At 55.8% G+C, this 12523-nt stretch overlaps 3 protein-coding genes across 3 annotated transcripts; 2 read left to right on the top strand and 1 right to left on the bottom strand.

The window, feature by feature from the left end:
- Nucleotides 1-419: 419 nt before the first annotated feature.
- LY79DRAFT_503308 (TAP domain-containing protein) lies at nt 420-2623 on the top strand (the record flags this gene model as incomplete). Its single annotated transcript, XM_060553387.1, has 3 exons — nt 420-923; nt 1100-2533; nt 2588-2623. 3 exons carry the CDS (start codon nt 420-422, stop codon nt 2621-2623), a joined length of 1974 nt encoding a protein of 657 aa, XP_060420639.1.
- A 1696-nt stretch (nt 2624-4319) lies between these two features.
- LY79DRAFT_532697 (uncharacterized protein) lies at nt 4320-5893 on the bottom strand. Its single transcript, XM_060556310.1, has one exon. It carries the CDS (start codon nt 5696-5698, stop codon nt 4796-4798), a length of 903 nt encoding a protein of 300 aa, XP_060420640.1. The 5' UTR covers nt 5699-5893; the 3' UTR covers nt 4320-4795.
- Nucleotides 5894-9081: 3188 nt separating this feature from the next.
- Nucleotides 9082-11382, top strand: LY79DRAFT_503527 (pre-mRNA splicing factor CLF1; the record flags this gene model as incomplete). Its single annotated transcript, XM_060553403.1, has 1 exon — nt 9082-11382. One exon carries the CDS (start codon nt 9082-9084, stop codon nt 11380-11382), a length of 2301 nt encoding a protein of 766 aa, XP_060420641.1.
- Nucleotides 11383-12523: the final 1141 nt, after the last annotated feature.

Genomic DNA, 12523 nt, shown 5'->3' on the forward strand with positions numbered 1-12523 from the left:
CTACTTCATCACTCGCCTCACCTCGAATACCGCCCACGAAGCTGCGCGGTCTTTGCCCCCTTGCGTGCCGGTCACTCATTCACTGTTCTCTTTGTCGATATATAAAGGCTCCGCCAAAAGTACATCTGCTTCTCGCAGTAGCCCGAGTTTGCGCCTAGGTCCTTAGGGCCTTTGTACTCTGAAGCTGCCCACGTCCCAGAAACGAGACAACAGTCATTCGCTCTACAACATCGCAGCGATTTCTTCTAGATTCGACAATCGTTACCTGTTACCACCGAAAGCGTGACGGCATATCGAAGAAATCGCTCGTCATCGTCTTCACCGTCGCCTTCAACAAGCGAACTCCATCTACGAATACCCCTCTATCTACTACCGAACACTACTCGTCGCATCATCTTGCTTGTGGCAGCAACTCCAAAATGGCGCCTCCTCGAGCCCCTCGCAGCATGAACTCGCAGCCTGCACGCGAAACCCGCAACTCCGCCGCTGGGACGAAGACATCGCGCGGCGGCGGCGGCATCCAAAAGCGTCGAGGTGGCAGAACCCAAGTCGACAGGGACGGAGACCTTGACATGGGAAGCGTCGCTGGGGGAAGTGGGACACGTAGACCAAACAACAGAGCAGCCTCGACTGACACGAACAACTCGCGACCTCAGCGACCAACGCGGGGTGGCGGGCCCCCAACCAAGCCAGGCTCGAAAGTACACCAAGCGATTGCTCGACATCTGGACACGGGCGATGGAAACGATCTGGTATCGAGGAGGAAGCCACAGAGCTCTGGTCTGGTCTGGCTGACCGTCAAGGGTCTGAAGGAGAGCAAGGCCGCGAGCAATGACGACGGTGGCCTGAGGGACCTGCTGATGTTTCTCGAACGGAAAGCCACCACTCTGTCTGGCCGCAACAAAACGGTGCACATTAAGAAGGTATGTCGCGTTGTTGTGAGGCTCAGGGGAACTACATAGGGACGCCGACTGGTCCAGCCTCGTTGCAACGCAAGACACTACGCGAAGCTAGAGACAAACAGCCCCATACGGGCTGCTTGTGTCCTCCATGTAGCTGAGACGAAATTTGAGACTACGAAACCGCTAACCATCAATAGTCAAGTATGAGAGGGGACTTGGTCAACGTTGCGGCAAGCCAAGAAGATGCGGAGGAAATTCTCAAAGTCAACACCTTCACTTTCGCGGGAACGCAATTGGAGATCACTGACAGTGACGGGTCGATTGCCAAGGCGAACGAAGCATCTGCCGCAGCTCAGGAGACGAAACAAAAATTGCAAAGCATCATGTCGCTCCGCTACGACATGGAAAACAAGCTTCTGAGGCTGGACTCCCTGTACCAAGACGAAGGCCTGATCCAGATGGGAATATTGGAGTCCAAGGACAGAGCCGAAAAGCTTTTCAAGGTCATGATGAGGATTTGCGACGAGCTCTTCAAGACGGCCCAAGCGAAGATTGATGCCATCCACAGCATCAGCCTGGCAAACAACAATATTGATACCGTCGCGCAAGTCGAAGAGATGGCGGATACGTTCCCGGACCTTAAGAACCTCGACCTGAGTGGGAATCAGATTGCGTCCGTCACAGGGCTGTCGAGATGGCGACAGAAGCTTAAGAAGCTGGAAACTCTGTACCTAACGGGGAACCCGCTCAACATCACGGACCCGAAGGTGGTGCTCGAGCTGTTGTACTTCTTTCCTAAGCTGCAAGTCTTGAACGGTGAGCAACTGACACCGGAACGGATTGCGGAGATCAAAGCAGCAGGTCGGCCAAAGCCGATTCCCCAACGTGGACCCGATTTCCGCGACGTTGCGGGCATTGGAGAGGCGTTCCTGCTGGAGTTCTTCCTCGGCTTTGACACGGACCGCACGGGTCTCCTGGCCAAATATTACGACGACAACAGTCAGTTCTCTCTGGCGGTCGATACTCATTCCATTAGGGATGCAAGCTTGCCACAGCCGATGCCCTGGGCTTCATACATCAAGCAATCTCGGAACCTCATGAAAATCACGACACCAGCCGCCCGAGCTGCAAGACTGATTACGGGAAGAGAGGCCATCTGGAACCTCTGGAACGACCTCCCGAAAACACAGCACCCGGACATCAAGGTAGACATCAGCAAGTACATTATGGATTGCCACCTTCTGCCCGGTCTCGCCGACCCGACTGGCCAGACACCCGGCGGTGTGGACGGCATGATTATATCTGTGCACGGTCAATTCGAAGAATGCGACAAGGACGGCAAGACGGGTCTCCGGAGCTTCTCTCGCACGTTTGTTCTGGGACCCGGACGACCCAACAGCAACCCCATCCGCGTCGTTAGCGATATGCTCTCCCTCAGAGCCTTCAACCCACTCCCTAATGTCTTCGTCGCCGAGGCACAAGCGCCGCCGGCCCAGGAACAAGAACAACGCCAGGCCATGATTGTCGAACTATCAAAGCAAACCGCAATGACACACGCGTACTCGGAAATGTGCTTGTCAGACGTCGCTTGGGACTTCACCAGGGCATTGGCAGTCTTCCACGAGAAAAAGGTAGGATGCCCCGAAACCTGGAACACAGGGAAAATAATACTAAGGCTCGCACAGGCCCAATTACCAGCCGAAGCCTTCACCAGCGTCTAGAAGTTGCTGCGCTTGACTTACCCAGTTTGGGGGCATTGAGGAACTCGGAGAACAGGGGTGGATTAGGAAAAGTCACAATGGGCCCACGGCATCGGACGCCTGGCCCACACTAGCGACATGATTGAAAGGAGGCCGCAAAATCCACACGACGAAAAGGCGAGCAGTATTGGGTAGGGGTCCTTAACAGCTAGCCAGGGCCAGGAAGAAAGGAGGATAGGGAGAAACAGAAAAAAAAAAAACCGTCATGTAACCCGTACGCGAGGCGGAACAAGATGGAATCAAAGCAGAAATCGGTTCGGCGGTGAAAAGGGGACAGAGTCAAACAGGATTCGTATATACTTTGAGCCGAAAACAAAAGCGCATGATAGAGTCAGCGGTGCGGGTTTGGTACTAATAAGGGGTTATTGCTGGCATGGCCTTGGGTGGTGTATAATGGAAACAGCAGATTGCCCATATAGAGGGTCCGTCTATGAACGTATACTGAGTACGTGACTCACGCTATAGCTTGATTGGCTCTGGGCTCAAGAATGAAGAGACATAGCTAAAGCCTCGGCGCTAATCCAACATCATCAACGGTTTCTGGAGCAATGACGTTGGCAGTTGAGCTGATGGCTGAAAAGTCAGTGAGTGAGTTTATGTGAGAGCCTTGTTGCAAGCTTTTGGAATGAAGCTGAAGATGTCTCTCAAGGCCAATGAGTGAGACGGGTGAGGGAGGGGGGGGACAAGGAACAAGGCCGAACGTCGACTGGAACCCGGAGGCGCGCGCAGTCTGTGGGAAGCGGACCGGGCTGAAGAGGAAAAAGAGCAAGGTGGCATTTTTTGGGGGGGGATTTAGGGAGTGATAAAGAGAGGGACGAATTGGGTCCGCATGCGCGAAGAGTCGGGGAATTAGGATAGCGAATGTGATTTCTATACATTTTATTTTTCTTGCCGTCTCGGGCGCTTACGCGGTGCCGCTGGATGTCAGAAGGGCAGGTCTCTCTCTCCTTGTTGGGCGGCGCGGAGATCACATTATCTGCGTCACGCTGGCCCTCGCCGTCCCCTCCGACCAGTCGAAATAAGTGCGGATGAGACGGGGCGCAAATCGCAATCTTTGTCGATTACCCAATACCCATTCTGGTGTATGATGGACTAGGTATGCAAGGCCTTCCACCAGTGTGGCGGAGCGAACAATAACAAAAGCGGGTTGGATTGGCGCTGTGAGATGGAGAAGAAAGGAAGATCTAAATCTCCAGTGTTGGGAGAGCGTCTGGAGAGCTGACATCACCTGCAAGTACACTACCTAGACTATCTTCATCGAGGTAGAGTCGGCCAGCAGGAAGGCGTGGAGTGATGGGGAAACTCTCCGATTCGATGATATGCAGGCGTCCCGGGTGGTCCCTTCCACACATCAACACACACTCTGTCTGTGGTATGGAAGGACAACCCTTCCTCTCTTCCTCTCTTTCTCTCTCTCTTTTTTTTTGGTTCATTTTACCTCTTATTTTTGCAGCGCTCATTTGCGGATGGATGTGTGTCCTACCTAATTCAAATGGTTGGGGAAGAGTACCCGATTTGAGGGGGCGGGGGGGCTGGCTGTGCAACCGCCTGGAAAGCTCTCGAGTTCTCAAGCCTCGAGCACACATCATACGCACGCAATACCGTACGTAGTCAACGCTCTCTGCAGGTGGGCTTCGGTGTGTGAGGCGGTGTGAAGAGGGGGGGAGGAGGGTGCATCCCACATGGCTTTTTTTCTTTTCTTTTTTTCTTTCTTTCTTTTCCCATGTCCTTTTCAAGGCGTTATCCCAGTGTCAGGCTGTCCGCGACGCACGGAAGAATGTCACGTTCATATACCGACCGGCATATCTCGCATGCAGCCTTCGGGGCGCCGCCGTTGGAGCCAAGCCGCCAAATCGAGGTTTCTCGTGCGGTGGTGTGGCGGCAAAATGAGTCGAGATACGCACGGCAGTCCGAGAAACCGGCGAATGCGGGGGATGTTGGGCAGGAGTCAATTAGCCTGAGGAAGAGGAGTGGCTGCCTGCGGTTCATCGGATGGGAATTTTAGAGTCTGGACTAGTTCGTCTCCGTTGGAAAGGAGAGGCCTGACACACACACACACACAGCGGGCCAAGACTAGACCTCCTGACACTGGCGAGTCTAGCACCTAACAATGTACAATGTACTGCATGGGACCTAGGTTGTCCGTCGAGGAGGGGGATCCGGGTCGGTTTTGACTTCTCTTGGTCCAGGCAATGTCCTTGAAACCACAGGAATGCTATGTTGCGTCAGATCCAGGGCCGGCGTCGTTGGGGGTTGATGAAAGTGCCGGGAAGGGGGGCAAGCGTTTCTATGCATCGCGGATTCGGGATATACAATGTACATATTGAATGGCCCAAGCCCCCGCATCCTGCCCGGCATTACCCAGCTCAGGCGCTTTGCTATTCCCCAGGGTACGCGGCCTCCTTCGACAGGAGAGTGATTCCAGTCGGAGGCAGCGGCGGCGAAGCTACTGCTGCCAGCTGGTCTAGCCCTGGGGGCGGGCGCGCGTTGCCTGGCTCTCCCCTCGTTCCACAGCGGGCAGACTTTGCTTTGCGTCGCGTACGGTGGAATGTACGGAGAGAGTGAGTCGGAAGGGTATGGATGGGGGCCTTCCGTCTGTGGAAGTATCAGGATTTTAGGCTGAGTGCGCTTCGACAGCACCGCCAGGTCGTGCGCCACTCTGATCGCAGCATGGGGCGGTTTTCGACTCTTGCAAACAAGTAAGCCTTCTGGGGGTTGGCATAGAATGACGGTGTTGGATTGACCCGTCATGGGATCCGCAACCGGCTCGGAGGAGCGTTTTGGTAAATCTGGTGTAACTTTCAAGATGTAGTTAGGTATACGGATTGCGGATAGTTTCTCTCCCTTCCCTCCCCCCACCGGGGCCCAACGTGGTCGAGGGTGGCCTTCCGGCGATGCAGCCGTGCCGGAGCAAGTCTGACATGGGAGGGGTTCAATGACCCCCCCCCCGCGGCCCGGAAGCGAAGGGAGAAGAAAGGAGGGATCGCGCAACTGAGGCAATGTAGCGCCGGCCTGATGTTTCCCTTTTCTGCCCATCCGCCCATCCTCCAGTCTTCCTCGGGCCTCTCGTTCTGCTACTATATCATGTTATGCAGTCGGATGGGTTGATCAGTATGACACACCGGCATGCCGTTGCCAGCGTTTCCTGAAGGAAAAAAAAAGAAAGGGACACAATATACTGGGGAGGGGGGACAATATTCGCGAAGAGTAGGTGGCCCGGGTGGCGGGGGGGGGGAGGCAGACAGGGTGTTAATTACTATTTTGCGCGGGAGTCGAGTCGAGCAGCTGAATAAACTACCTACCTGGGTAAGTGTATGTAAGCTCAGCTTTGCTGCGCACTGCTACAGCAACTGCATGTCATGTACTCCGTACCTCTGTACAAGCATGTGGGCAGGTACGTACACTAAAATAACGGTCGACTTTGCCGGCGACGTGCAGCGTCCACAGGCGGGCCCATGCAGTTTCTCTCATGGTGGCTCAGGGGGGGCGCTGTCGGTCGACGCAGGGGCGAGCTTGACTAGCGCGTTTCAGTCAAAATACCATTGGGTCCTTTCCATCGGAGGGCAGCGTGGCGCGGTACGTACCAGCAGTGATCAACGCTGCCACACTCTTCTCCCTTCTTCCTGACGGTCAGTGCCTCTCCTCAAGGTATTCGACGCCTACCGGTACTCTTCTTTGCCTCTTGGCAGTCCTGCCCGTTTGCCCCCTCCCCAACCCCCGTCTCTGCACTGCAATCTTCTCGTCCAATTTCAGCACACACATATGCATGCAAACGGTCCCCGTCCTGTGCGGGACCGGACGTGGTTGTGTGTGGTACACGCTAGACCTGAATCCGGGCAACGGTCGAAGGTGCATGATTCTTTGATTGCTCGCAATTTGCCCGGTGCCTGGTGATCTCTCGCCGCCGCCGCCTCTCCCCAGGTTTCCCATCCCATTATCCGTAGTCCGCTGGGAGACCCGTCGACTTTGATGAGCGTGCTGCGGTATGACGTTGGTCCATCTCGTTCGCCCGACCTTTAGGCGCGTCTTACTCGCACAGGCTTTCGTTTTCTTCTCATTGTCCGCCTGTCGCTCGCCTCGTTGCAGGTCCCGTATGTCCAGACCCATTGCCCCGTCCGGTTGCTTGCAAGCCCGATATTGCACGTCCGTGATACTTGGAGATCAAGAGCCAGAAACCAGGTGTCCACACGGTGCTGGCCCGCTTGATGGGACTGGGACCTCCGGATCTGGCATTCTCGTCGCCCGTCAGCTACTTTGCCAGCAAAGAGGATTGCTGTGTGCGGGATTCATCTGCATCATCGAGATACCTCAAACGGTGGCGGTCTGGCGCACCGTCCCGGCAACCGAGATGGCAAGCACGCAAACGGGCTTGGGATGCCGCGCCAAAGCAATGGACGGCCGGTCTGCTGCTGCTGTCAGTCAGCCACCGTCTGGTGCGATGCGTCCCATGCTATGCTGTATTACCTACCCGTCTTCCCCCCATCCTCGGACGATGCAGGCCCAAAAGTCTGTTGGGCTCGGACATGAGCCCGAGAGGAATGTCGAGCACGGTGCACTGGCACGATACCAAGGCAATAACAAAAAGACAAAATTCAATAGTCAGCAAAACATCTGGACGGAAAGACCGTTGCGATGGCCATTGCTTTGCTTCACTAACGCGCGATTCTGCTTCCTTTTTACGCTGGGCTCGCGAGAGAAGCAAGCAAGTGGTACACATTTGAGCGAGGTGAAGCGCCCCCAACGCACGATTTAGGTAGTAGCGTAGGTAGGTCGCCCGTTGTCATTGTCTTGCCGTGACTGGTTCGATTGGTTGACTGCTCGACGGCTAGCCCTTCAACCGTTTAGTCTACGGATACAGTAGGTAGCGTAGACTGGTGTTGTCTCTCCCGTGACAACTCGACTGGCGTCTCGTCCGCTGTCGACCCTGGTCCAGGAACAGCGAGATTGGGATTTCTGATAGGCCATGTACCCCAGCACCTCCTTTTCCAATCTTGTGCTGGTCCAGAAAGGCCACGCTAGGGTCCAGCCTCTAGGGTAGTTGCATCCTCCGCCTGTACATCGGCGGCACCGCATCGTCTCACCACCAGTCCATGTACTCTTGGCTCACCCTCTACTTTGGCGCTGGCTCATGGTACGCCCCCTGTCTCATCCATAATCGATGGCTCTTGGGCCATATGATTCGTCCATCGCCTGTCCAAGCCCCCCCTAAATGCTTGACTAGGGTGCTCCTGGTAAACCACCCCCGTCACGATTCCCCGAATCCCTGCCTCGTGTTTCCTCGCCTGCTACTTGGGCAGTATCCGTACCTGGTCGACGACTGCTGCCGCTGCTACTCGTGGTCCTGCAGCGCTGCTGGGATAGATACAGAGAGACAGGAGAGAGAGAGAGAGAGAGGGAGCAGCACGACTGACTACCCACTAGCACACAGACCGACAAGGGTGACTGGTACCACTCTTTTCCTTTCGCCTCTTCCTCTACCTACCTATGCTACCTACACTTCCTCCCTTGGTCTCCGTTCTCCTCTCCTTCCTCTCCTCCTGGTGCCGCGTGTGCATTTTTCGCTCCTTCGAGGTGGAATTGCTACTCATCGTCTGGAACGTTGAATCCTCGCGAGACAAAAAACAACAAAAAAACAACAACTGAATCGTTCTTCGATTCCTCGACGCGGCAGCATTGTCCCCCTCTCTTCCCCTTATCTTACCCGAAACAAGCGATCGACGGACACGAGCGACAGTAATAGCCCGGGGCGATACGACACGACACACCCAGATACGACATCTTTCATACGCACACACTCACACACTCACACTCACACTCTCACGAATTCGCCCATCGACTGCGAGGTCTCTGCTTGGCTACCCTAAAACCCGCGACACAGAGGCCTTCAGGACTTGGAAGAATCGACAGGAAGCCCTTTTTTCGTTTATCTCCTTCCGTCTACCTCGGACCGGTTGGCTGTTGAGAGCCCCCCTGAAGCTTTGTTCTGCAGATCAAACTCCGAGACAAGCGTAATATCACGACCAGCTCGACGGTTCCGTTTCTTTCTCCCTTTGGACCGCCTCTCCATCTTCTCGTCACCCGCTTCTCGTCCTACCAGTTTGGGACCGACCAACCGAATTCGCTTCGATAGCCCGATCGTTTCAACCCCCAACCAATTCGAAGCCTCGAAGGCGTTCGCTTGCCTATTCAGCCTTTTGGATCATCCCTCGTTCGGGAGACTTCTTGACCATTTTCGAGAAATTGGCGCATTGGAACCGAGCCGCCACCGTTTGGAGAAATTGATTTGGATTCAACGACTTCATTGACAGGGGAATTTCATGTCATGTTGTAGACTGCACGACACTCATTTTTGGAAACGTCACCTGCCACTCGCATCTACCACGACGCAATTACGTACATCTACGTAATAGACGGACACGATGAAGGTCCCCGAGCCCAAGGTCGCTCTGGAGAACATATGTTCAGTCATCCACGACAACGTTTTGTACACATACTCTGCCGGCGCTTTCCAGTCGCTGGCGCTCGAGCAAGGCGCTGAATGGAAGATCTTGTCGCAGGGCGAATCAGTAACGGGAGCTGTATGCGTGGGCTCGAACCCCAAGGATGCCAGCCAGGCTGGCTTGTACATTGTTGGAGGTAAGGCGGCGTCGGCAGATTACCGCGGCCTGCAGAAATTCACCTACTCGACCGGGAAATGGGAATCCATCACGCCGCAGGACCCTGTCACCCAAGACCGGTTGCTTCACGGCGCAACATATCTCCCCGGCAGCGATCAGATTGTCATGTACGGCGGAAGCCAGGATGGATACTCGGGTCCCTCGACCCAAACCTTCGTGGTCGGAGCGTCCGCGCCTTATAACACCCGAGCCTTCTCGTCGACAGCGGCGCCCGTCATAAACCCCATACTTCTGCCATGGTCCGACACCCAGGCGGCCCTGGTCGGAGGCAGCGCCACCAACAACAAGATCATGCTCTTCAGCCCCGACACTGCCTGGACCGACTCTGGTGCGACACTCGCCGATCCCTTGACGAAAGACAGGGCCGCGATGCAGGCCGTCATCATCAACGGAGACGATGGAAGCAAGAGCCTGTTCACTTTCGATCTCTCAATGACACCGAACCAGGTCAAGCGAATGGTCCTCATCGACGCCTCGGGCGCCCCCGTCGTCAACTCTGCCGCGGTGTCGAAGAAGGTGACGAGGGAGGCGACTGGCGAGTTCGTGAAGCGCGCTCTGACCCTCAGCGACTGGCCAGCTTACAACAGCACGTTTGCGCCCGTAGGCACGCGCCTCAACTACAGCGTCGCCCAAGATCCCGACGGGCTCGTCGTGTTTGCAGGAGGCTCGGGATCTGCCAACGACTCCCTCTGTATTTTCAACGCCCGCGGGAACACTTGGGAGAACGCCGCACAGAAGCTGAGCGAGCAGGATGTCCTCATCTCCAGCGAATCGACAAGCTCCGCCGGCGGCACTGCCGCGACCCAGACTGCTAGCAGCTCTGATCTGTTGGGTCCCGCCTATTCCACTCTGCCTGCGTCTATCAGTGCGTCCGCCTCCGCCTCGTCGGCAGCAAGCTCCGAGACCGCCGCAGTCGGTGCTCCGGCAGCAGTTAGTGCCAACGCTATCCTCGGCATCGTTCTTGGCACCATCACCGGTATCATGATCCTCCTAGGTCTATCTCTCTTCTGTATCCGGCGCCGCCGTGCCGCCAAGAACCGTCAGAACGCCGAGATCCCAAATACCAGGGGCATGAGCCCGAGAGGCTTCCCTGACGAGAAGGCCGGCCTTGGGTACGGCGCGGACGACTTTGGTTCCGCCCCCGGCGGTCACTTCCGTGGCCACCAGCAGCAGGAATCAGCGGGCTCGTTCTCTTCCATGGCTATCTTGATGGGTAAGGTCAACGGCAACAACACGCAAAAGTCCGGTGGCCTCCGTGATGATTCCAACAGCTTGTTCAAGAGCACTATCGGCAAGCCCATCCCCCAGACGAACGACGAGCCGGCCCTATCGCCCCCATCCCGCGACGAGAAGGGTGTCTCGTTCGCCGCCGACGTTGCCGAGCCGCGTCCAGCGACCAGAGGAGCTCCCGTCGGCCGTAATGGCGAGACGCGCAGAAGCTCGGGCTGGAACCGGTACTGGTCCGGCGGCAGCGCGCTCAACATCCTTGGATTTGGTAACTCGAAGCGGACAACGGTCGACTCGGACAACAGCTCTCGCTACTCGAACGGAGTCGACAGGAACCGGATCACACAAGACTCCGCCACGGTCCCTCCCCTGCACCTCATCACCCAGGACTTGTCCACTATTCCGCCCATTCAGCACAATGGCCGGCCAGAGCTCAGCCGCGTCGCCTCGGGCAGTCCGACTGTGTCAAACTACTCGAACCAGATCCCCTTCCGGGACGGTGTGTCTGCCACGATAGAATCTCCCAGAAGACCTCAGTCGGATATGTCCTCCGGATACTCGAGCGGCATCCCTGAGAGCGTCCGCGATACGTGGGACCCCACCGGCTCCTCGAGGCCCTGGGGTGCCGATCGTGCGGCGAGCAGTGTCTACGCCGAGAGTCTTTACCCGACTTCGCTGGCGCCAAGCATGCCGAACCGGCAAATCCAAACGGACAACCAGGTTGGCGTCAGCCAGCAGCCCCCTCTCCCCATGGCCTCCACGTCAGACATGAGCTGGCTCAACCTGGGCGAGATTAACAAGCAAAACCAGCGCTAAGTCCCGCAAAACTATAACAACAGACATGCCTCGAAGCCATGGCCGTCTTGAGACACTAATGGCCACCGCGCAATAACAACACGCCGCGAGCTCCGCTCTCGCCCACGGCGCTCCACGGCGCTCCACGACACCCCCAGAATCATGATCCGTCCTTTTTTATACCCAGGTCTTTTCCGGAGCATCATTTTTGGCGGCGGTGTCTCTGCATTCCAACACTAGATGACTCAAGAGTACTCTAAAAGCCCTATCACCCGTTACATACCTTACCTTTACAACCCACGTCTCCTCGGGTACGCAATCCAACCTTCGCCACTATCGCAGCCCATCCTGCGTCCGGCCGCGTACACTATTTCCATATCGTCCCGACGTGCGACAGGCGTGGCATGCCCTCCCCCTCCTCGGGCGGCGTAATTGACCTCATCCGCTCGCGAACATAGTTTCCCTTGACCTCAAATCGGTTTCTGTTTGACCACTTTTTTTTTCCTCTTTTTTTTTTTTTTTTTTTCCTCCTTGCTTGTCACAGCATCAATCTCTTCTGTATATTCCTCTGATTTAGAGCGAGACCCGGGCCAGGTCGTTCCCTTCACTTTCAGTAATCCCCGTGATACCAATATCGCAGAGAACGTCAGTCAACAAGACTCAACACAGGCCATGCAACGTACATCCGCGCTGTGTGGTCTTGAATATGTAATTACCAATTTTTATCACATCAAAGGGAGTTGGGGAGGGTAGTGCTTCAGGTGTGTGTGTGGTTTGTGGTGGGTGGGTGAGAGAGAGTGTTTGTCAACGAGGTCGCATCGCGGCAGCAGCTTTTTTCTCCTTCCCTTTTCCAGTGTTTTCCCTTCACCCTCGGCTCTCCCGTCCATGCGTGCGTCCTTCCGCGAGGGCGTGGTTGTAGTCGACGGGCTGTAAAGGATCAATGGAAAGACGTAAGGGGGGAGGGGGAGTTGGTGGGTCTTGCGGGCGAGAGGATGAATGTCGTTTGATATCTTTTGATGAAAGATGATGGAAGAAAACGAAAGGGGAGGGGATGATTTATTGTATTATTCCTAGCGACTTTTGCAGGCTGTTACCAATCGATGGCTTGCCAAGTTACAAACATCCTGGTTCGTGGTTCGCCTTCTTTGTGAACATCGTTATA

This window comes from Colletotrichum navitas, assembly GCF_030913465.1.
Source record: "Colletotrichum navitas strain CBS 125086 chromosome Unknown LY79scaffold_1, whole genome shotgun sequence".
In the NCBI taxonomy this organism is placed as follows: domain Eukaryota; kingdom Fungi; phylum Ascomycota; class Sordariomycetes; order Glomerellales; family Glomerellaceae; genus Colletotrichum; species Colletotrichum navitas.

Bases quoted from the DNA above. Each gene is read 5' to 3' on its own strand.
- LY79DRAFT_532697 (XM_060556310.1), bottom strand. From the start codon at position 5,698: ATGGGCAGAAAAGGGAAACATCAGGCCGGCGCTACATTGCCTCAGTTG.